Raw genomic sequence first — 26217 nt, forward strand, 5'->3', positions numbered from 1 at the left:
TCTGGGGTGGGACTGGGGATATGGGGCTCAGGAACTCCCCCCAGGTCTCTCTTCATGCAGCAGCTCCAGGGCTGGGGCCGCAGGATAGGCACCCCTCTCCTGGTCCTAGCAGGTCCAGGCCGGGGCTGGGTTCGGGCCGGGGGACGGGGACACAAGGCTGGGCTGTCCCAGCCATGACTGGGTCCAGGCTGGGCTGCCCTGGCCGCGGATGGGGCTGGGCTGGGTTGTGCCATCCTGGCTGAGGCCGCGGTGCCCCGGACTGTGGGAGGGGCTCCCCAGCCGCAGCAGGTCTGGGCCACTCCTCTGGTCGCAGCCGGTCCCCAGGCGGATTTCCTGAGCACTGACGCGGCGCTAAATAGGCTGCTGCGCAGCTTACAGGGAACTTAGGTCTACACTAGAGACCTTCCAGTGGCACAGCTGTATGATGCAGCTGTGCCGCTGTAAGATCTCTCATGTAGCCGCTCTATACTGATGGCAGAGTGCTCTCCCGTGGACGTAATTAACCCCCCCACACACAATGAGCGGCAGTAGCTATGCCAGCGAGGGAAGCTCTCCCACCAACTTAGCGCTGTGCATACTACCACTTATGCCGGAGAAACTTATGTCGATGAGGGATGTGTTTTTTGCACATCCCTGAGTGACATAAGTTTTGCCGAAATAAGTGGTAGTGTAGACATGGCCTAAGTCCCTGTTTGCATTTATTTATTTTCCTTTTTAGAAATCTTCTCTCGTCCATAGAGCCCTGCGCGGATACAAAATTTGTATCTGCATCCAATCCACGATCTGCAAAAATGGTCCAGGGATATAAAGTGAATTTCTGCAGATTTTCAGGACTCTACTCATTCAAACAGCAGTAACAACATTGTGTGATTTAGTGACTAGTCCCACACACAGAATAGCAAAGAGTCAAAGGATCAGATTTTCAAAAGAACTCAGCATGTTGGGTGCTGAGAACTTTTAAGAATCTGGCCCAAAGTGAATGATTCATGAAAAAGCAAGGGCTGCAGATTTATACTGTTCATTTAACAATTACAAACTGCTAAGAGATTTGGAAAATCTGTTCACAGATGAGTCACAAGCAGAGAAGAAGGTTAAATCTGCAATGAATATTATTCTCAAAGGACAATTTGACTGGCTGTGACTCAACAGTTGCAGGAAGCCTTTCATACTGTTTTTATAAGGAAAGAACTGTATAGGATAAAGTTGCAATGTATTGGTCATATCTGCCTTCCTTCTTTAATGAATTACATGAGTTCCAGAGAATTCCACAAAGGGAGGCAGGGTATGAAGGGACATGAATGGAAAGCCATCAGATCGCTGAGGTCAAGTCTGGAAGAGCGAATGGAAAGTCTAATATATGGCCGAGGTCCTTGTATAAAGGTAACAAGCAAGGGGAATCTCTGTCTCAATGAGCTTGAAAGAGGCTCAGAGTGCTAGCACCAAAGAAATATTCAATTTAAAATGTAAAAGCTTAGCTCTGAGGTCCAATAAATTGATTGCTAAAGGCCAATTTTATTTAAATTCGCTTCAGTTTAAATTTCAGAAGCTTGACTACGCCAAGTTTCTGTTATTAGGAGCTGTAATTTGTTTGGATAAAGGCGATTTTCTGCACTCACCGGTGGCGCTCTAGCAAGTTAGCTGCCATTTCATTAATGTACCACAACAGCCTAGTAAAAGCTAAATGAATGATAAGGTATTGTTACATTTATTTTATTGCTTAAATCCAGGCATCCCCAGGTGCGTGGAAATCAAGGCACTGCTCCAGGTTGAACAGTAATAAAGAACCAAGGGACAAAGCCTGCTGAAATAACCAGGAAAGCTGAACATGTATGTTGGAAGAACCCCACACATGAACAATTCTTTACTCTGTTACAAGATACACAGACACACAAAGCTGTGTCAACTGCAAGAAAACCGGAGATAAACTGATGAAAGGTGTTGGACTGACCGCCCTGGAAACTGAAGTCCTCTTTTCAGCTGTAGAACAGGTTCAGCTCAGTGTTAGTTTCCCCCACAATGCCTGCTCCTCAGTCTAGAGGGACCACTTCCAGAATGGAGAGGGCAGACTAGACTCCATCTCAACAAAAATGTTTATGCCTTCTGCTGCAGCTGCTAACAAAGGTGCTAGTTGGGGCCAACAGGTTATGTAATGGTGACACTTATCTACTAGAAGCAGGACTGAGACCACAGAACCACTTTTCACAGCTCACTGAATAGCCTCTCAATGTAACCACTTTCAGTCACTACCTGGAGACACCATGTGATCAAGCACACATTTGGGAACTAGCAACTGCTCAGTTCTAACCCTGGCTCTGCTACCAGCTCTCTGCATGCTCTTGGGTAAGTCACTTCACCAACCTTAGCGTCAGTTTCCCCATTTGTGAAGAGAGGGCAAGAATACTTACTTACCTACCTCACAGGGGTGTTAATCAGTGCTGCATAAATGCTAAGTAGTCTTGATACTAACTGGAGAGAGATTAAAATGGTGACCAGCTCTGTATCCCATCACCAATCCAGACAGAAGCATTTTCAGAACTTGTGAGCTTGCTAGTGTCTAGAAGTCATTACTCCTGTGCATTTACACACAGCTTTTTATTTCCAAATCTCAATGCTCTTTAAAAAGTGCAGGAACATTATCTTCATTTTACACAAGGGGAAACTGATGCACAGAGTGAGGAAGAGACTTTCTGAAGGCCACACAGCAAGTCAGTGACAGAGCCAGGAGCAGAGCCTCAGTCTCCTGAGTCCCAGCCCCACAGCTGACCCCATATATATTCCAGTAAAGTATTCTAAAACCAATGGCATCTGATCAACACAGGAAATTTCTCCAGGAAAAGGCAGAAAATAATAACAGTAATGCAGCCAACTTACAAAATCATACGAAATAACAAAGCCCAATGTGCCTTACATTCATCTTTAGTGAGTCCTCACAATCAGAGTAATTGGAGACACACATGTATTTCTCAGTGCACCAATAACACTTCCATTTGGTCGAGAGGCAACTGGTACATCTGAAATGCATAAAAAGCAGGTGTACTTAATTTTTAAAGGCCGTGCAGATTTCAGCCCCCTCTGCAGAGCCCAATGTCAGTGTCAGGTTATAGTTCTTCACATACCTGTAGACTCTGTGTTCTCTGTTTTATGGTCCCTAGGACAAATCCATTCAGAGAAGGCTCTGGTCATTCTATCCCTCCTTTTATGGCTATGCTGACGCCCAAAGCTCTTGAGGCTGTTCGCCTGATTCTGAATCAGGCTGGCCCTTGGTGGGGAATGACTTCTCCACAAACAGTTAAAGGTGTCAGTTCCATTAATTGGCTCACACAGTCAAAGCTTCTGGACCACAGAGTGACTTTAGGCAGCCAGCGAGTATTTGAGCCCCTCTCCCATTTTTAAAAATATGTCTTTTAAACCCTGTAAATTGTCCCATTAAGTCAGGTGATGCTAACTTTTCTGGTGGCTTTTTCAATGGCTTTGCGTAGAGGCTGTGGAACCCTACACTGACTGGGTCATTGGGTCACACCATTATACCCTGTAAATATGCACAGAGTTCCATGGGTTGAAACCAGCACCAACAAACCATTATATCCAATGAGAGATACATGGCTATTCCCAAGCAGTTCTGGAAATGCATGGGATGGGACTCAGCGTGTCAAATGCATGGATTATTTGTCTGACTGTTTCTGTTGTTTAACCCCCCTTAGAACCAAAAGACAAACATACCCAGTCTGAAGGCTTTCAGTAGAGAGTTGGGAGCCAAGTATACCTGGCTTCTCTTCAGTCCCCTCTTCTCCTTCTAGCCTATCTGGCTCCCTGCTCCTAACTCCCTCCTCTCTCTCCAATGAGGTTCCTCTGGCTTTCTTAGTCCTCTTCTGGACCCTCCCACAATCACTGTAGCCCCACCCCATCCAGCACCCCACAGCCACATGCTGCTGGTCCATATCACTGCACAGAGCTGCTCTGGGCTCCAGGCCAGTTTGTTTGCACCCCAGACTTCACCTCCTGCTGTGATTCCCCCTCATACCCTGCTGGTTTCCAGCTTGAGGAAGTGGTCAGAAACTGCCAGTGGAATATGTCATAAGGTCAGCCACGAGATGATGGGCTTGTTTCTGGGGGATGTGGGGGAAGGAGGGGGTGATGACAGGGCCATTTGGGAATCTGAAGGCATGAGTACAGATCTGTCCTCACTTCCCTGCAGCCAGAAACCCTCCCTCTCCTTGGCACAGCAGCCTTCAGATACCTCCACTAAACCCTTGGAAACTGTCCAGTCCCTAAGGTACGACGCTTACAAGGTCTCCTGATACTATGGTGATGGATTCTCTATAAATACTATAGATTAGATTAAATGCAGTATACTGATTAGATATATTCGATGCACACACAGATTAGCATGCGAGTGCTAAAGAGTTGGAGATTAGCCAGCACCCTAAGGGTTAACACAAAAAACTTTCAAATAAAAATATTGTTCATGTTTTTTAAAAAAATAAAATACAAAAAAGATAAGCCAGGCTTCATCGAAATGTCCAGATGGCCTGAGATGCTGCTAGGACCTTCCTGTATAAATCCCTGGCAATCATCATCCTCAATCCCGCCAAATCCTGCCCAGGACTCAAACAGTCCCGCTGGCAGGGAGGGCTGTTCCTGCTCAGTTAACCCCACAAGCAAGCACCCTCAAATGATGCATGCACACCATTTTGAATTGCTCAATTTACATCTGTTCCCCTGGCACAAAGATTTGGAAGTTTCAATCACCAGGTTCTAAAGTGAGACACAGCAGAGCAAGCTACTGTTTGTCAACACCCTGCCTTCTCTCCCAACTCTGACCTCCCCCCAAACTGCTTTGGTTGCTGTAGTTTATGAAAGGTGAGATCACTTACGCTGTTTTGGGGTAAATATTTCCAGTTCTTTTGCAATCATAAATGGTGAAATTGGCCCAGACAATATTTTTGCCGTTGACCCGTATTGCAGTTTGAACAATCACATGGTCTGAAACAAGCAAGCCAAAGAATATTGGATCAAAAGAGAGTTTCTATTTTTGCTCAATCTTAGAGGGCAAGACAAAACTTCTGAGTAAACAATATCCCAGCTGCTGAAATTTTTTCTCTGGGGTTTCCTCTGGGTTGCCTCTCAGAGTTCATATATTCCTCCTCATTTAGCCCCCCTACCTTTAAATCCCTTCCCCCCCAAAGTTAAATTAGTGTCTTTGCCTACACAAAGTGCTAAGTTGTATTTTTAAATTTGTTAATTAAATCAGGTTAGTCAAAATGTTTTAAAACCTCAGTCATTTTCTCAGTGTGGACAAACCAACTGAAAATGGTGAAAAGTCTCATTTTTGGCTACCAACATTTGTAAACTACATTTCTCCTGCTGTTTGCTTAATTACTTAATTTTTTGAAATCTTATGATAAACACCCCTGGGATGAGACTCAAAGCCTCTTCCAAGAAGTGCATAAAAAATCAAAAGATAGGCTTCCAGAAATTGGCTTGGACATTACCATAAACAATAATACAAAGCAGTTCAATCACTACCATTCTTCCTACAGCTGGGGAGAATATCAATGACATCTTTTAAAACTGCCTAATATGAGTGGGATTTTCAAAAGTGCTCAGAGTGTTGGCCTAACTTTGCTCCCATTGAAGCCAATGATTAAACTTCAGTGGAGCAGTTAGACCAATGGTGAAAACTTGTGAAAATCCCACCCTGAAGTCTAGAATGTTTAGGTCAAAATTTTCAAAATTGGCTACAGATTCTGGATGCCTCACTGTACCCAGCATGAAACAATTTGGGCCTGATTTCCAAAGGCGTTGGGCGCCCACCTCCCCTGACTTCAAGTGGGACTGCAAATGTGCAGTGTCTATGAACGTCAGGTCCCAGGTATCTCATGCTGAGCATCCAATTTTGGAAGCATCCAAAGTTTGTGGGCAGGTTTGAAGATTTCAGTCTTAGTATTTTGGAAAGAGCAGCATGCAGATGGTATTAGTGTTCCTGAGCTGTCTCAGACCACACTTCACTTTTTCTTCTGGATTTTTTTTTCTGAAATGTATTTTTGAAAGGAAAGTAAAATAGTAATAATTAGAAATAACAATAATGCTATTAGTTATAAAGAGCTTAAACTTGTAGATTTCAGTACTTATTAAAAGAAAATTTAAAAACAAATTTTATCTAGACAACATAAGCAAAACCCAATAAGTTACATACCTGAACTGGTTTTTCAATTCCACCAGTAATAATAGATGGATTCGAAAATACTGATTGACAACTCATGTTAGGACGGTAAAAAGATTTCAGGAACTTCCAGCAATGATTATAGTGTGACATTTCATATACTAGAGAAGCTGTGCAGCTGTCCTTTTTTCCAATGTTTTCTATAAATAGTATTATTTGCAAAAAAATAACCTTTAACCCCAGAATCAACACAACAATGAAGAAAATTAATTCCATAAAAGAGGTTTTGGAACGTACACTGAGCCCATTTTCCATTACATACCTTGATTGGGTGGGAACGTGGGATATTTCTCTCTTGGAAGAAAATTACAATAAATAAAATAGTTTACATCATTTCCGGGGACTTTGGCGACAGTGTAGATATTATTTCCATAATCACAAGACATCTCCATTCCACTGAGGCTCGGGATGTTCCCATTTATTTGGATTATCATGGCCTTAAATTTGGACAAAAAGTTCAATTATTGCTATAAAAAGTGATTGACAGAGTTGGACAAGGTGATTGAAGCATATAGACTAACCAGTTCAGCAAACATGTCCACTGACAGCTGATTTTTTCAGTATCTATTTTGTCATATGGTGTACAAGAAATTGCTACAGTAATACACCTTTATCACTATAGAGTTCCATTGTTTCCGTAAGTAAATATATAGGGTAAGTTCATAGTTTGACACTCAGAACTAGCCATGTGCTTTATTCAGATGGTCATCCAAACACAAAGCCAAGGTAGGAGCCCCACTACACATATCTAAACTGCTCCCTTCCATCCGGAATGTGCCACCTAGCCCACTCCACCCTAAGCACCTTACTGGTTCTATCCCCACCTTGTCTTGGAGCACACCTCTTCCCTTTACAGCAGCAGCTCCTTGTGCAACTTCAAATACCACCAGGGTGGGATTATGCCCATGAAACAACAGAAGAGAGTGGGACAAACCAACTCTGGATCTGAAATTCTTGAACTTTGGGGAAATTCTAGTCTATAGCCAAACCTTCAGGCCGATGACTTCAGGCCCATAGTGAGGAGACCCTTTTGCCCCAGTAAGAAGTTCATGGGATCTTCATGCCCTCCGCCCTGCCGGGGAGAGAGGAGCCTCTCAGGAGCTCAAGGAAAGGGGGCAGGGTAGCTGCTCTAACTTACTGAAGTGTATATGAAAAAGGCCATTCGGGTTGAAGGGCTATTGGTGATTGGTGGAGAAAATATTGCTCTGCACTCCTCCAAAGGGAACTTCAAATGCATTTTTGGTGGTTTATTCTTTGCTGTGAAACTTTTTGCCTAAGCAGCTGCAGGAATTGAAGGTTTTGAAGTACGGGCTTTTGTTTTGTACATTATCTTAAAATAAGACCCCAAAGGCTAAGTTCTCTGCAGTTGTGACTCCATGGCACAGTCAATAGGATTACGCCAGAAGATCATTTGGTCCCAAGCCTCTGCTTCAAAAGAGCCAAATGAGAGTTTTCTGTGGCTTTGTGGCTAGGACAGTGTGTCCCAGCTCTGCCAGACCCAGACCCTGAACTGAACATCTCCCATGAGCTCTGGGGACGTTTGGAGATGCATCCAAACTCTGAGCCTCACACTGATCTCTAAACTTAATTAAAATACAAGTTTGCTGCTGATTCAGCACTGTGATGAAAACTAAGTACATAGTCAGTGACCCTCTTCTAACCCAGCTGTTTCCAGGCAGTGAGAAGCAGTACCAGATATGGGGACTGGTACGCTGGGTTCCCTCTCCCCACCTGTGCTGGGCACTGGTTCATTTTGCTGCCTGCTTCCCACTCAGTAACTCATTCCAACACTCTGGAGCTGATCAAAGTCTTTTAGAATAAAAAGATTTATTTGGGTGGAAAATTCCCTTTTTTCAAAACCAAAACTTTTTCCATAAAACCAATGACATTATCAAAGAGTTTAGCAAATTTTTTCATTTACCTGAAACTTGGGTTTTGGTAAAGAAACCATTTTGTTACGAATTTCAAAAATAGTTGATTTTGATATAAATGTTGATTAAAAAATTATAAAAATTTTCATGAAAAACAGATGAATTAATTTAGAACCCCAGGAAAGGGAACAACTTCAAAATTTAAATTTTTTCCCACCATTTTCTCCCCCATTGTTTTTCCCATTTTTTTAATGGGTGAAATTTTCAAAAGCATTCAAGTGACTTAGGAGGCTAAGTCCCATTTTCAAAAGTGACATAAAGGCATGTCAGAGCCCAAGCCCTATTGATTTTCAATGAGACTTCGGCTCCTAAGTGCCTACGTCGCTTTTGAAAATGGGACTTCCGTGCTTTTGAAAATTTTGCCACAGCTCTGAAATACACAGTGGTGCTTGGGCTGCTCCAATGACCAGTTTCACCACTGAACGGGAAGCAGTGAACAGTAGCTGGTACCAGCTAGGACATATGAGGTGGGAGTCTGGCAAACTGGTATTATTGCCCCCAAAATGTTTGGAACCATTATCCTAGCTAGAGCAATGACATCTGTGGGCACCGAGAACAGATGGTGACCTGTGGCCATCGCACTTCATTAACCTGTATCCATATTAGATGTACCTTGTTGTCACTGTCAATATTAATTTCTGATGGCATGATTGTCATTGAAGGACACTGCTGCACTCCTTCACTTGCACTCGTCCAGAAATTTGGCTCAGTGGAATTAACGCATTCGTGCTGCAGAGAACACCTGAAACAAACAGAGGCACAACTGATGGTGAGATGCCTATCGAAATATTGATAAAACTGTTGTGACAATTACAAAGAAGGTCCTGTACAAATCTGTAGACTTCCTCCCATTTCTCCAACTTCTGTGTTTCAGCCTATTGTGCTACTGCTAATAGTTAATGGGTACAGTTGTCATGATATCAGCACACCACTCCTGTTAGCATCAGTGGGAAATATGTGTATGTGATGGGGAGATATTAGACCGCAACGACTGAGTGCAGAACACGAGAGAAATAGCTGTATATGTACATGTGTGTTTGACCAAAAATCCTGGACCTGATTTGGGAAGACAGAGTCTAATTTTGCGGCCTGATTTCTGGGTATGCGTTGAATTGTGCCCACAAGTAACTGCAGCTGCCAATGACGGGACTCAGCTTTCTAACTAGCTGTTTGCACTCACAGTCAAGTGATTAGATGGCTAACACCTCTTTTTTGCATTCACAATTAGCTATTGTCATAAAAAAATGCAGATGCAATTAAGTGTAAGCAAAAAAGTACACTCTCAAAACTTGAGACTGGATTGAGGCATCTTTAAAAGGATTGCCCTGTATTTGGTAAAAACTGGGAAAGATCAGGCAAAGGTTGTAAGCTAGAATGGCTGTGCAGCAAAACAGCAATCTGCTGAAACTCTGAGGAAGAGATCCAAAGACAATCACCCAGGAGAAGATACAAGAAGTTCTACCTGGTCTCCATTGTACACCATCCACAATAAGCATCAGCTGCAGCCAAGCACTCCGTACATGTTGCATACTGGTCACAGGCAGCCACCTTCACACGCGTCATCTGTGCAACAAGCAAAACCCAAGGTCACTATCATTCCCAGGTATCCAAACATTTTCAGATGCCACAAAAAAAACCCAAACTCTCTGGTGTATGTGCACTTCTTGACAACGGAAAGGAAACTTGTAGTTGACACTAATGAGGTGTTGATGAGACTCACATGTGGTGAACCACTTTGAATAATAGACTAGATAATGTATTAGGAAATGTACTAAGGGGGAACAATCCTGCCTTGGCAGGGGCATGGTTTAGACTTTTCCATCACTCCAATTTATGGTTCGGTGAGTAATGGGAGCACTATGTGCAAACAGAAGACTATATGTCTCTGTTTCTTGTTAGCCAGCATCTTCAGCATAACTGCAAGATGAGGGACAGCAATATTATTAAAATATAAAACCCTTTTGATGGTTCAGATGGGACCAGTTTTTGTCACCATTTCACCGCACATTACCTGGGTCATGATCAGTGTGAAAATCTCAAGATTTCATACTTGCCAGACCCCTTCTAGAAGGGAGTGAACAATGTTTGTCTATTTATGAAGTGACCAGAATTTACCTAGGAATACAAAATCATTCACATGTAGGGAAATATGACTCCTGGGATAGCACATAGGTCAGCAGTACCTCTGGTGAGTTGCTCTGTAAGAACCACTTGGAAGGGGAGAATGCTGTCACTTGTATGCTTTCTTTCCTAGGTTTTTAAACACCTGGAAAAGAAGACTGAGTGGAACTTGATAATTTAGAGTCTGACAATGCAAGGTGGTGAGAGCCCTCAGTTCCCAAAAGGTACTCAGCATCTCAAACAACCAGTCATCTGGGCCAGTTTCTCCTCAAACACATGCTGTGCACAGTTTCCACACATGCTTGTCAAGATTCCCAAAATGTAAATTCCATTGGCAAAAGGAACTGATCTGGCCCAATTTAAAGGAAAGGGCCAAACTATCTGATCTGAAGTATTGTACATGGGGTTTTAGTCCGCCCAGGATAAAGTTCATAGCAGGTGTCTTTTTGTGCTCCTAAGTGTTTGTGAGGCATTTAAGGGGTCTGAGATATTAGCTAGACAGGCACCCTGGGAGAGTTCCATGAAATGATAATGGCCAGTCTGCAGGGAATTACAGCTGGAAAATATAAATACAACATACAAAAGTAGTAGTTGTGTGTCTGTTTCAACAAATTAAAATATAATTCAGGACAGACCACCAGGGCTTGGAGCAAGAACTGAACTCTACTCCTCCTCAGTTGTCACTTAACAGAAGGCAAGGAGAGACCATTTGTTTCTTCCTGCTGTGGAATTTTCAGGCTTCTCCAAAGACAGAGCCTTCCATGCTGCATAGTGCCCTCCTATGAGATGAAGTGTGTGAATTTGTAGGTACAGTGAAACCTGCCCTGAGGACCAGCTCTAACAGGCAAACCTTTTTCTTGAGTGACCCTTTAAAAGTATCCCCAACATTTCTAGTACAATGTTATCCAAATTTCAGATAAAGACCAACATCTACTTATTTTTGCCAGCCCTGTAGGTAATTGCTTAAGGCATGTTTCACTGTAGCTTTCACCTTTAGTTGCACAGAGATGGGTGAACCAGTTCAGATAACAGGAATCAACCTGAACCCTGGCCCCAAACTCCAAATACTCATTATGAGGTTTGAAAAAGTTTGGGTAACTTTTTATTCAATTTCACTAAAAGTGAAGCTGACATGAATCATGCATCCAACCCCGCTGAAACTTGGGAAAGTTCAGATCCAGAACTAAACTTTGCAGCTGGGTCTGGTCTCAGTAATGGGTCAACACAAACCTCCAAATCCAAATACCCTCAAATTTGGTGACATTTGGATCTGAACTTTGAGGCTATGACCTATCTCTAGTTTTTATGTCCCTCTGCATTTCCAAGTTCTGTTCAGAAGTGCCAGGACCAAAACTTTAGACAGAAGGCTATTCTCACAATATTTCTAGCCTGGCCAGAAGGAAATGGTACCAGAAATCTTGCAAAGAAGTTTGTTCCTGTGAGACTTCCAGCCTAGCTATGTAGACCCAAAAGGTATGGATGGTTCTGAAAAGGTTTGATCTAAACTTTGGAGTGATTCCTAACCTTTACAAGTCTGTGCATTACTGGTATTAAAATAATATTTCTCCTCCTCTTTTCCCTAAGCCAATGCTGTTTGCAAATATCAGACAAATGCACTTTGCCAAATGTATGGAGAACAGAAGTCCTACCTGATAGGATGTCATGAGATAGAGGTAGCTGGAATCAGAAGGATCAAACTGCATGATAGGATGAACGGATTCCCCATAAGCCACTGAAACTGACTTCCTGCTAATAATCTTCATGTCACTGTTCAGATTAATCTATAGTGAGAAAGAACCATCTGTTGAGATCAAACATTGTTATGGGAGAGATGTTTTTCTCATTCTTTTTATAAACTCAGAAGTAAAATGGTAACTAATAATGCCTTATATTTTAACATCAGTTTTTATCCCAAAGTGCTCCATAAACTGCACAAACACAGCACCACTAAAATGCAGCCACTGTTGGGGTGGAGGGAAGCAACTCTGCTTGCAACACAGAACACTTGTGAGGGGAAGGGAAATACTGGTTGGTGAAGGGCAAACCCCGTCTCTAATGGGAAATGCTATGGGATCTTTTGACAGGATCTCCATTTTTAATGTCTCAGGCCAAAGACTCCTACTTAGCAAGCTGCATGGAACTCCCTTTTTCTGCCATGAAAGGGTGAAGATCCTGCCACGGCAATGACTTACAGGGCCTAATTCCGATCTCACACTGGTGTTATGTCAGTCTAATTCAGAACATCTCCGTGGAGTTACTCCTGATTTAAACCAGCATAAATAAAATAAAAATTAGGTCTTCAGACATATACAGGCAAATTAATTGTTATCATTATTATCATCATATTGGAAAATTATTTTATTTCCAAATCTTTATTAAAACAGTTATGCTCAGAAAAGTGTTATTTGTATGACAGCAGCATTCAGAGGCCCAACTCAGGTTGAGGCCCCATTGTGCTAGGCACTGTAGATATACTTTGCAAGCTACTAACTAAATAGATAAGAAACATGGAAGAGAAGAAATATTATCATCTCCATTTTACACATGGGGTTGAGAAAGATTAAGGACTTCCTGAAGTCACACTAGAATTCTACAGATAGGAACTTAACCCAGATATCCTGACTCTCAGTTCGGTGCCTTAACCACAAGACCATCCTTCCTCTCTTCCAGCTAGTTTTCCCCCTGTTCCTACAAGCTTGGCTGTTCCTAGTGTTTTTCTTCACAAGACATCTCTTTCTGTGGGTCCTGGTGCCTCAGAGGCCTTGCTACACTAGCCTTTTTGCCCTTAAAAAATTCCCACCATTGCTACGCACTGCTGTAGCTCCACCAATGAAAGCAGTGGCAGGAGCCCCAGTACAGACAAGGCTGCCAACAGTGTTACCATTGTGTAACCCTCAAAGCAGGGCTGGGTGACATGGTGGTAATAATGCTGATAGACAGCAGTCTAGTTAGCTAGTCTAGAGCTTCCCCTATTGCAGCTATACTGGTGTTAGCAACTGAGGGAAATTTTTAGGGAAAGGGATAGTGTAGATACAGCCATGGGGAGCTCTTATGCTTTTGGACTGGAGCTGACTAGACCTAACCTGATCTAACTTCTGAGTAATTCAGCAAAAATACCTCTGCATCTGTTTACTGGGTTCCAGCACCTGACATCAGGATGACTCAGCAGAAAATCCCTGTATCCCCAGGGACGGTGCTAGGCTCTGCCATACTTTTACACTACACTGTAAGCTTAGCAGCTTTGAAAGCATTATTTAACAACTCTCAATTGTGGTGCAAATAATGGCCCCTATGATATGCCATTCTGCAGTATGTTTGATTCCCCATGTGACTGGCAGCCATCATTGCTGCTGGGGGAGCTGGTCAAACATGACTTCTGCCCTCCTGCCATCTTTTCTTGGACAGCAAAGATCTGAATTATAACCCACACAAAGTATTCCGTATGCCATGCCAAGTAACAAAGAGCCCTGAAGGTAAAAAGGCTTCTGGTTACGCAGCTGTGTTGCAGAATTAAATTATAGCTATCCGAGCAAATTATCCCAGTCAAGGGTAGTCAGGAGCCTCTCTCTAATGGACGTTCAGCAGATAAGGCTGCTTTCTCTGATATGATAATGGAAGCAGAACTGTTAATACTGTGTGAACAGGAGCTGCATGTGGGATGTGTCTTCACCCTTGGCCCTGTGCACCTGGCTATGATGTCAATTGCCTATCACCCTGTTGGATTACCTCCCCCTCTAGGCAAAAAAGAAACCAGAGAGCTTCTTTGAGATCTTTCCCACTTTTCTGCCAGGAGCACTTGGAAGCAATGAGAGAAATTGGATTCATTTTCTCTTCTCCAAGTATTTTGATCCAATATTCCAAATTATGTACTATTCGCTCCGGGCTGAGATAAAGCAGATTCCAGGCATGTCTCTCCTAGACGGTCTTTTTCTACTCTGTGGGCTTACTGATGCAGGGACTTTAGTGGACTGCTGTGATTGGCTGGAACGTAAACCTTCCTTTGGCAAACTCTAAGCATTGAGGTTATTGAAACCTTGGCCCTGCACCTTGGCTCTTGACTGAGGCTAGTGCGTTGCCCTACATTGCCTTCAGTGCATTGTTTCAACAGAGATACAATATTATATGCATGGATTCAGACCTGCTTCAGAGTTTAGCATTGGGGAATGATCACTCAGTGATTCTTCAGTCTATAAGGAGCTTTTAAAAACCAACAAATCAAGGGAAGAAATTATTAGAGGACACTGCTAATAAAAAAATGCCATAAAATAGCATTTCAACTGAGGTCTTTTGTTTCTACAGTATATTAAATACAACACAATCACACTGTAGCCTTAAATACTGATTAACAGATACCAATTACCAGGCAGCATATATCATTGTATAGATTAAAGTAATATCCAGTTAATTCTTTATTGCAGAATGAAAGCCTGTGCTCAGAGCGAGCTTTGTCAAATGATTTTTTTTCTATTACTGTGAATACAGTAATGGATAAATGGGCTGTACTGAAAGTCCTAAAGACTGAACTCTTTATTCTCAGTGCAGTTACCGCGTGGGCAGCACCAGAGCACACTTCCTTCATATTGCCGTGTCAACGTGCCTCAGCCCTGCATGGGAAGGGCCACATCTCAGAGTTTAGTAGTCGTTTCTCTCTGCTGAGGCTGCCAACAAAGGTGCCATGTGATAGTGGTTTATGTGAGGTGGACACCTCTCTACTGCAAACTGGACTGGGAGTGACAACTGATTTCACACAGGCCACCAAACAGTTCTGAGATGATCAACAATAACAACACTTTTCTAGTGCCTTTCACCCAGGGATCACAATTTGCCCACATTACCTGAATCTCCCGATTTCCCTGCAGCCACCTCTGGGGTGGAATATATCAGCTAGTTAACAGCGCACAGTGATGTGATGTAACATTTGTAGGGTGGGAAAAAAATGCAGTGTATTCAGCTGAAACTGCCTGGGGAATTTAGGTAGGCAGCGTGCAAGTTCAAGTTGGCATTTAACCAGGACACAAGTAGTAACAACCCTATTCTTATGAAAAATGTCATGAGATATTTAATGACCACAAGAAGTCAAAAACTCCGTTTTATGCCTCATCTGAGAGAAGACACATCCAGTAGCACACTGCCCCATACTATTATGTGGGGTGAACACTAAAACCACTTCCAGCTGCATCTAGGAGCAACCTGGTAGTCACCCATCCAAGAAATGAGCCAAACCACCCCTGCTTATTTTGGACCTGCAGAACTACACACTGTGAGGTGGTACAGCAACAGCTTTCAGATACTGCCATCCTGAGTATTATACAAACCAATGATCCGAGAGGTGAAAGGCTCCAAACCCCACCACCCATCCCTGACCCGTCAACTCCCTTAAGTGCTTCATTTTTATCTCTCTAGTAACATGCTAATTTTACCTTCAGGAGTCTTCCATTTGCTGTGCCCAGAAACACAACAGTGTAATTATTGACACTGGAAACGGCCACCGAAGTGAGGCCCTGGTATTTGAACATTGGTGTTGCCTTTATGGGTTGCAGGATGGCCAAAGGGTGTTGGAGATGGGCTGCTCCACAGTCTAATTGCTCTGGCTGCAGCTGTAAAGAAACATTCATGTCAAAGTGTGGCAACAAAATAAAAACACTTCTCACTGAGACTATACCCTTTGAACAAAACAACGCATTGAGGGTTCTATGCCATACACAGGGAAACCTTACCATTGGATATTAAATAAGAAATATTAGTCAGTAGTTACAATTGAGAAAATGGCTGTAATAGTGGCACCTTCTTACTCATTAGATCTGCTCTCTGCGGCCAAATCCTGAACCACTGCACAGGCTCAAGAAAGAGAGCTTTGTGCTACAGGGCTTCATAGGGGCTGAGGGAAGAGAATCCTTCTGCCCATACTGCAGGGCACCAACAGAGTCACTTGTAGATCACCACTACAGCCTCAGGTCTCCACAACTGTCTAAGGCCTCTTCATTCCTTACATCCTCTTGTCGGAGCCTTATTCCTGAACCTTATATGCAATTCCCTGTGGTAATAATGTGGAGAGAACCCCATGATACTCAGGAGAGCAGAGTTCCCTGTCCAGCCTCTGCATGATTGGGATGTCAGTTCCACGGCCTTTGAGACCTCTCTCATCCCTCCTGCAGCTCACAGGATTTGTCCCTGAGGATATGTCTACACTACAGTGTAAACCCAGGGTTAGCAGAACTCAATTTACCAGACCCAAGGTTTGTTAATATAGGGCTTGAGCGTCTAGACTCATACCCTACCAACACTACAAAAAGAAAGATTCTAGGTGGACTCCTCCTGAAGGTCGAGACAGCAGACTGGACTTCTACATAGATTGCTTCTGCCGACGTGCACGGGCTGAAATTGTGGAAAAGCAGCATCACTTGCCCCACAACCTCAGCCGTGCAGAACACAATGCCATCCACAGCCTCAGAAACAACTCTGACATCATAATCAAAAAGGCTGACAAAGGAGGTGCTGTTGTCATCATGAATAGGTCGGAATATGAACAAGAGGCTGCTCGGCAGCTCTCCAACACCACTTTCTACAAGCCATTACCCTCTGATCCCACTGAGAGTTACCAAAAGAAACTACACCATTTGCTCAAGAAACTCCCTGAAAAAGCACAAGATCAAATCTGCACAGACACACCCCTGGAACCCTGACCTGGGATATTTTATCTACTACCCAAGATCCATAAACCTGGAAATCTTGGACGCCCCATCATCTCAGGCATTGGCACCCTGACAGCAGGACTGTCTGGCTATATAGACTCCCTCCTCAGGCCCTACGCTACCAGCACTCCCAGCTACCTTCGAGACATCACTGACTTCCTGAGGAAACTACAATCCATCGGTGATCTTCCTGATAACACCATCCTGGCCACTATGGATGTAGAAGCCCTCTACACCAACATTCCACACAAAGATGGACTACAAGCCGTCAAGAACACTGTTCCTGATAATGTCATGGCTAACCTGGTGGCTGAACTTTGTGACTTTGTCCTTACCCATAACTATTTTACATTTGGGGACAATGTATACCTTCAAGTCAGCGGCACTGCTATGGGTACCCGCATGGCCCCACAGTATGCCAACATTTTTATGGCTGATTTAGAACAACGCTTCCTCAGCTCTCGTCCCCTAACATCCCTACTCTACTTGCGCTATATTGATGACATCTTCATCATCTGGACCCATGGAAAAGAAGCCCTTGAGGAATTCCACCATGATTTCAACAATTATCATCCCACCATCAACCTCAGCCTGGTCCAGTCCACACAAGAGATCCACTTTCTGGACACTACAGTGCTAATAAACGATGGTCACATAACCACCACCCTATACCGGAAACCTACTGACCGCTATTCCTACCTACATGCCTCCAGCTTTCACCCCGACCACACCATACGATCCATTATCTACAGCCAAGCTCTGCGATACAAGCGCATTTGCTCCAACCCCTCAGACAGAGACAAACACCTACAAGATCTCTATCAAGCATTCTTACAACTACAATAACCACTTGCAGAAGTGAAGAAACAGATTGATAGAGCCAGAAGAGTTCCCAGAAGTTACCTACTACAGGACAGGCCTAACAAAGAAAACAACAGAACGCTACTAGCCGTCACCTTCAGCCCCCAACTAAAACCCCTCCAACGCATTATCAAGGATCTACAACCTATCCTGAAGGACAACCCAACACTCTCACAAATCTTGGGAGACAGGCCAGTCCTTGCCTACAGACAGCCCCCCAACCTGAAGCGAATACTCACCAGCAACCACATACCACACAACAGAACCACTAACCCAGGAGCCTATCCTTGCAACAAAGCCCGTTGCCAACTGTGCCCACATATCTATTCAGGGGACACCATCACAGGGCCTAATAACATCAGCCACACTATCAGAGGCTCGTTCACCTGCATATCTACCAATGTGATATATGCCATCATGTGCCAGCAATGCCCCTCTGCCATGTACATTGGGCAAAGTGGACAGTCTCTACGTAAAAGAATAAATGGACACAAATCAGATGTCAAGAATTATAACATTCATAAACCAGTCGGAGAACACTTCAATCTCTCTGTTCACGGCTGTTACTCTGAAACCTCTCCTCACAATGCGCATGATAATCAAGGTGGGCCATTTCCAGCACAAATCCAGGGTTTAACAAGAATGTCTGAGGAACGGGGGAGGGAGAGAGGGAGGAATAAACAAGGGGGAATAGGTTACTTTTTACTTTTTTTTAGACTCAACCATTCCCAGTCTCTATTCAAGCCTAAGTTAATTGTATCCAATTTGCAAATTAATTCCAATTCAGCAGTCTCTCATTGGAGTCTGTTTTCGAAGTTTTTTTGTTGAAGGATAGTCACTTTGAGATCAGAAATCAAGTGACCAGAGAGATTGAAGTGTTCTCTGACTGGTTTATGAATGTTATAATTCTTGACATCTGATTTGTGTCCCTTTATTCTTTTACGTAGAGACTGTCCAGTTTGCCCAATGTACATGGCAGAGGGGCATTGCTGGCACATGATGGCATATATCACACTGGATGAAGAAGCTCACGAAAGCTAATGCTCAAATAAATTGGTTAGTCTCTAAGGTGCCACAAGTACTCCTTTTCTTATTGTGAGGAGAGTGATCACATTAGATAAGCTATTACCAACAGGAGAGTGGATTTGGGGGGTGGGGGGATGGGGAGAAAACCTGGATTTATGCTGGAAACGGCCCACCTTGATTATCATACACATTGTAAGGAGAGTGATCACTTTAGATAAGCTATTACCAGCAGGAGAGTGGGGTGGGGGGAGAGAAAACCTTTTGTAGTGATAAACACCCATTTTTTCATGGTCTGTGTGTATAAAAACATATTTTCCACAGTATGCATCCGATGAAGTGAGCTGTAGCTCACGAAAGCTTATGCTCAAATAAATTGGTTAGTCTCTAAGGTGCCACAAGTACTCCTTTTCTTTTTGCGAATACAGACTAACACGGCTGTTACTCTGAAACCTATACTCATTTGTAACCCCAGGTTAGACACTGTTGAACCCTGGGGTTTGCCACTGTGGAATGTATTGAATCATTCAGACCTGAAGACAGCTGGCAACCAATTGCAATTTTTTCTCTTTTTCTTTAAAATTAAAGGGTAGTCAGGATTGTTTTTAAATAGAGTGACCCTGAATAGCATTTTCATATGAGCAAACTTTTCTGAGATTGAGGGCTGTAAACTCAGGGCCCAATCCCGCTCCTACTGAAGTCAAAGGCAAAGTTTTTTACGGATTTTAAATGGGCTGGATTCTGATACCCCTAATCATGTTTAATAGTATATCACTCCATGAATGGCCCATTGACTTCAGTGGGACTATCTGTGGAGTACGGTGCTGCTCATTGTCAGTACGGGTCTCAGAAGCTGGATCGGGCCCAAGGCTACAGTGGCACAGATAGGCAGCAGGATACTGGAATGACAAAATTAGATCAGAGCAGAGAGAGTGAAGATTTTAATTCTTAAGGGTTCCTGATGGTCCTGTGGCAGCCCAAGGAGATACTAGAGCCCTGGGCAAGGAATTTGCTAGCATCCTCCTTTGTCTGAGTCCAGAGAGAACAAGCAGCTGACAATAGTTAGATTGAAAAATACTTTTACAAAAAATTCACTTCCCTTGCACTCTGTCTGCAAAGCTTGTTGGCCTCTATGATCTTTATAGATCCTCTTTGTTTTGCTGTCCCATAGTCCAGAGAGACTTGCTGCTTTAAACTGTGTGTGTGGGAAATCCATCCACGTAGTTTAAGCACAGCACGAGAGTCTTACACAACTCAGCTACTTCCCATCAACCCCCACATGCTGCCCGGCTGGTGTGGCTGCCTAACCACAAAATGGCAAAAAGCCCTGCAAGGAGAGGAATCAGCTTTGGAACTTCTTGGCTCAGGGATTCTGAGTGGGGGGGAGGGGGTGGCTGGCAGTGAAGCAGTGCTGAAGGCGCACGCAATGAACTGGAGGACAGGCTGGGTCACAAAGGGATCTGAGACAATCCAGGTCAGGGACTGGGTTGCTTGTCACTGATGGATCCCCACTGCTCTCTATGCCTCTAAATGGCTCCAGGCAATATGACTTTATGGCTAGAATGAGGTTTGGGGACAGGGTGCCTGGGCTGGTTAGTGGCAGAGGGAGGGACTGGTGAGGCATAGGCGCCGACTTCCCCTCTTTCACGTGGGTGCTCGACCCCCCTGCTCTGCCCTGGGCCCCACCCCCACTCCACCCCTTCCATGAGCCCCTTCCCCTGTGCCACCCCTTCCCCGCCCCCATTCCAACCCTTTCCCCAAAGTCCCTGCCCCAACTCCGCCCTCTCCCTGCCAAGATTCCAACTCCTTCCCCAAATCCCTGCCCTGGCCCCATCTCTTCCCCGCCTCCTCCCCTCAGCGCATGGCACGTTCCCGCTCCTCTCCCACCTCCTAGAGCGATCTAACGGTGCCAAACAGCTGTTTAGCGGCAGCCGGGCGGGAAACGCTGGGAGGTAGGCAGAGGAGGTGTGGGGGGGAAGGGAGGGGAGCTTGGCTGCTGGTGGGTGCAGAGCATCTACTAATTTTTCCCCATAGGTGCCTACGTGGTGAGGCAAGTGGAACAGCTCCAGGGGCCCTGGGGAGAACACAGGAGCTGCTACATCCTCTCACAGGGCACAAAGCATGCCCGTCTCCTGCGCTGACAGCACAGGTGTGTACAGTTGCAGAAAGGGATGGTCAGGCCACTAGCCATGCCTCGTGCCCCTCAGCCATGTCCCCTCTGGGGCACTGATTACCTCACGCTGCCTTGCCTACCATTGCCAGTGCTCAGGTAGTGCAAGAACTAGCTATCCCTTGCAAGCGGAACATTGCCAGACCCAAGCATTCCAAAACCATGAGTCAATCTCTAAAAAAATCATGAGATTGACTTAAAAATAATAAGGGTTGAACCTTACGCTAAAAGCGACACTCGAGTGGAGTAAAGGCCAACAGGCTGAATCTGCAAAAGATTAAGACCAGATCTGTGCAAACCAGAGATGGACCAAAAACAGGGACTTTAAGTTGCCCTTCTCCACAAAGACAAAAATTTGGTGATTCAGATTAACTGGAAACTAAAACAGAAACCTGGGCCTGATTCTTCCTTGTTCTGCACCTTGTGTCATTGATTATAGCTGTGTAAAGTGGGTGTGGAATGCTCCCATTCTCAATCGTCTCCATACATGGTTTTGTTTTTGCCTAACTGGAATTTGGCCACCTGGACCCATCAGTAGAGCAAGCCAACACAGCCAAATTCCCCCAGCTTCACTAACGTTGCCCTCGGAGGCTCCTCCTCTCCCACACAGTATTTGGAGGCCTAGCAGGGCTTACACAGATTGCCTGGTTCCTCCAACACATGTCCAAGATTTCCTTCTGACTCCTGAGTGACGCTCCTTACAATTTCTTCCCTGACAATGTGGATGGATTTGACAGCATTCAAATGTCACAACAGCAACGCTGTTAAAAATTTACCTGGAGACTCCCCCACAGAGGTTTTTATACAATGCCCTGGCTGTACCTAAAGCCTTTTGAATGAATGGTATGTTTCTACAGCCATTATAATGTCATCTGTGGTGTCACTTCCATTGCTCATCTTGACGCAAGAAGCCATTGAAATGTTACCTCTGCTGCTCACTGGTGTGTGGCTATATATGATTCCCTAACAACAGCAGGAAGGGTGCAGATATGTATGGGGGTGACCTTCAGCTGTTACAGTAGCCTAAAAGAAGAAATAATCAAGGTCCCAGTTCTGCAAGGTACTTAAGCACGTGGCTAACTTTAAGCTTGGGAACAGTCCCATTGACTTCAGTATGGTTACTTACATGTTTAATGCTGGACATGTTTCACTACCTTACTGAACTGGGGCCTAAATGCAAAGAACTCCTTCAGAATAACACCGGGAGGTGCTGATTTAAACAGACCAAATGCAGGGGTCTGAAGATGCCTCTCTCTTATTAGCATACTGCTTTGGGTGTAACAAACCGCAGCTCATTCAGCGCTGTCTATCGGGGTCTCAAATCTGAATGCAACTCTATATACACAAGAGCCTCAATAGCCGCAATACGCTGGGTTAAAGAAAAAAGCCACTTTACAAGTGCATTACGCTTTGCTTCTCTGGCAGTTTATTACCCTTATTTTATTACGAGATCCTTACTGCCAGTGTAAGGAGCTGCTCATGCCACACAGAAAATGTTGACAATCAGCCTATTTAGCAACATTCCTGCCTGAAGAGTGTATCTTTACTGTAGATTAGTTCCTTTGGCGTTATTAACAGAAATGGGCCCAAACCAGATCCCTGGGTCTGGTCACCCCCCAACTCTGGAGGTATTCAAATTTCCAATCCTGCTTTGCTTCTGGGCCTATCTCTAGATGCTAAGGGCCAAATCCTGAGCCTATTATGCACGCTGAGTAACTAGGCTGTGTGGAGTAGAGTCTCTGTGGAGCGAGGGTTGCCACAATTGTGGTTGGATGTATTCCTGGAGGTTTCATCACATAATATAACCTTTAAATTAAAGATTAATCTTTAATTTCTGGAGACTCCAGGACAATCCTGGAGGGCTGACAACCCACATGGAGGTAGGGAGGGAAGGAATACTTTCTCCAGGGCAGGAAGAGGCAGAAGTGCTCTCTGCAGCAGCTGCCTCAGCCCTTCAGTAACCTCTACAGTTCCTATATCAACTGCTACACAGCTGGAATCTACAGTCACAGATCTAGTGCTTCCCATGTATAGCTGTGCATTAGGGCATAGGTAGCACAGCACCCACTAGGCTGGAATGGATTTTCTAGGGACTCCGGAGCAGTCTGTTCTTTGGTCATTCCAAGTGCCAAGTTAGGAATCCTGAGCAGACGTCCATATGACACTGGTGTCACTTGCACAACTGGTGTCATCCCTGACATAATTTTAGGGTATGTCTACACTGTGATTGCAGCTCGTGTAGACATAATTTTGTTGGCTCGGGTACCAGAGCAGTGAAGCTGCAGCAGCATGAGCTTCCGTATGGGCTAGCCTGTGGGTAATTACTCACGGTTCCAATCAAGTCCGTGCAGCCCGCTGTTCCTTCACTGCTTCAAGACCCCAGCTAGCTAGATTATAGCTAGCTCAGGTATGTCAGTTCCAGCTGCTGCAATCACACCTCATGATTACAGAGCAGACTCCTGCTTAGAGATACTTTTAGCAATTCTATGGCAAAAACCTACAGTGTTGTCCATGCACATGTCACTCACAGGAGAATATTCCCTTCTTGAATAATCCAGGGAAATCTTAATTCGCTGCCCAGACAGAGTAAAAGGCTTGCAAACATTTTCTAGCATTCATCTCCACATTGCTGCTCAAACACAAGTTTATGGCCACAAGGTACAGACTAAGTTTTGTCCAAGAAAACCAACACGATACTTGGTTCTCCCTCCCCCACTGCCAGATACCACTAGCTTTGTTGGTCACATCCGACAGGAAGTAACAAAGCCTGATCTGAAAAACTTTTCTGCTGGAGCATGTGCCAAAAAAGGGGGCAACATATACTCAGAGTTATGGTGCAGTTTGTGAGCAACCAAGCCGAAGGGATGAAGTGCTGCAAATGTGAATGATTTTGCTCAGTGTATTTTGCATTTTTACACCATTAGGTTCTCTTAAAAAAAAAAAATCTCGGCCCAATCTCCTAAAAAGTGGTTATATTTCCCCATGAAACTAGACAAAACAATTCCCTTTTAATATTCAGAGAATTTGACAAGCCATTCATTTTTCCTATTTAATAGTCCCTTCTATGTTCAGCTACACTTTTACCAAAATGTATCTGACCAGATACATGTATTTGTCATAGTGATAGTAATTATCCTTACATTTTTCATCCTCTTTACAAATATTAACTACCCAGAGCTCATTACACAGAAGTGTGGTAATCCTCATTTTACAGATGGGGAAACTAAGGCACAGAGCAGTTAAGTGATTTGACTAAGGTCCCAGGAGGAGTCAGACACACATGTCTTCAGAGAAGCAGCGTACTAATATGATAGGTATCTCTATTCTTCCAAAGATCACCCACTCCTAATTAGAAGGATTTCATTCTTTCCTCTTGTACATTGCAGAGCAGAGTGGAAGATCCTTTCTCTTCTATGTCTACATCGTTGTAAATCGTAAGTTGCTGAGCTAAGATAGTTGCCACATGGTTAATGGTAAACAGGATGTGGCCATTCTAATATAGTCAGAAGTTTATTTGGATTTGCACACATCCTTCTTCCCTAAAACACCTTTCTTCAGATTACATCATCTCTTCCAAAGGGAAGCCATCAGGGACAGGAAGTGTTCCCCTCACTTGGATTCTAGGGTGGAGTAGTCCCTTCTGTTTTTCAGTCTGTAAAGTGCAGTACCAAGATGTATTTTAGCCTTGTTATTTTATGGTAAACTGGAAGTGACCAAGTTACATCCTTCTCAGCATGCACTGAAATATTACTTTAGCTATTTGAATCACACTCATGCAAACACTTAAGTCATGAATACAAGGATAAAAGTGATTTTAGGTACAGCCTGGGCCAAATTCTACTCTCAGCTATACAAGAGTGACTAGAGGGTAGGGGCCCTAAACACAGAATTTGTTTCAATATCAACAATATTTTATCTTTTACCTATCGTAACAAATCTATGACCATTTGTATTTCATCACTGTCTCTGCTACACAACTGGGCCACTCAGAAATTCACAGGAATAGTATGGATAGAACTTGGATCCTTCAGCTCCAAAACACAACACCCTGCCACTTGAACTAAAGGAAAATCTCCACTATCAGTTAACAGTATGGGACCTATGATACATGCCCAGCTAAGCAGCTCTGTTTCCATCCAGTTGAGGACAGAAGTACAATACTCACACACTCTCTCTAGCAGGGCTTTTACAATAGGTATTTTCACTATTATTCACAAATGTTACAAATTGACTCAAGTCCTAAATAAAGTCTAAGAGGAGGTTTAGTTAGATCACTCTTGAGTATGATCTCAAAAAGAAAGAAAAAAGATTTGAAGTCCTAACCCATCTAAAACTAAAAGCTATTATATGTCATAAGTTTAGTTCTTCTTTATCTCAGCCTTAGAATCAGCCATGAACTGAAAAATGATTTACCAAAGTTTCCATCAAAACTATTTCATTCCCAAGAGCTCTGAATGAGAAGCTAGATTGCAGGATGTCAGCTTCGGAAGGAAGTCTGCTGGAAACAGAGGGAGGAAGAGGATTGGTGAGGCAACACTCAGGAAACCCATGAAATGTATTGATTTTTGTTTCCTGTGTTTGTGACCTTAAAAATAGTTCTTGTGCAACTTGAAATGCCGGAGTTTATGAATCAAAACCAGGCTGCAGCTTGAAAAACCTGCATGCTTCTGCTTTAGCCAGGCTTCTTCTTCCTTTGCCTCTGAAAGCATTATAGTGGAACAGTAAGTGGACGCAGTGTCTAACCCCCTCATGCATCTTATCAGAGTGGATTAAACTGCTGGCTTCTAACATGCCTGGAGTCCTGGGAAAACGACACAGCTAACATCAGATAATCCGCTCCAACTTGTTGATTTGTGGGACTTATAATCATCTTCAGAGGCTCAATATTTGGCAGCTGCCCCTACACAACTGACATTTTCAGGCCATTAATTCTGGGATAAAAGTACCTTAGCTTTATCTCTTGCCTTTCTTAATATAAACCATTAGCTTTTATTAACGTTTAGGTATAACTCAGGAAGAGCTATGATATGCAGACAGAACATTCCAAATAATTTGGGAATCATCTGGGGAGAACAGAGGGCTATGAATTCAAGCTAAAAAATATACTCCAGGGAAATACTCTTCTTCCAGGAGTTGTAGATACTAAAGCAAAATGGGCAAAATGAGGGATACTTGCAGGCAGAGCCAGCCACATTC

At 43.8% G+C, this 26217-nt stretch overlaps 1 protein-coding gene across 2 annotated transcripts in view; it reads right to left on the reverse strand.

Annotated features, from left to right (window-relative positions):
* Positions 1–26217, reverse strand: part of PLXND1 (plexin D1) — a 123508-nt gene that overhangs the window by 74908 nt on the left and 22383 nt on the right. For both annotated transcript variants that reach the window (XM_073351269.1, XM_073351270.1), the window contains exons 2-8: positions 15696–15872; positions 11925–12056; positions 9617–9717; positions 8767–8896; positions 6486–6660; positions 4875–4983; positions 2909–3011 (exon numbers count right to left, since the gene is read on the reverse strand). In XM_073351269.1, coding sequence (XP_073207370.1) covers positions 2909–3011; positions 4875–4983; positions 6486–6660; positions 8767–8896; positions 9617–9717; positions 11925–12056; positions 15696–15872 — 927 coding nt within the window. The remainder of the gene's footprint in view (positions 1–2908; positions 3012–4874; positions 4984–6485; positions 6661–8766; positions 8897–9616; positions 9718–11924; positions 12057–15695; positions 15873–26217) is intronic.

This window comes from Lepidochelys kempii, chromosome 7 (assembly GCF_965140265.1).
Source record: "Lepidochelys kempii isolate rLepKem1 chromosome 7, rLepKem1.hap2, whole genome shotgun sequence".
Taxonomy (NCBI): Eukaryota; Metazoa; Chordata; order Testudines; family Cheloniidae; genus Lepidochelys; species Lepidochelys kempii.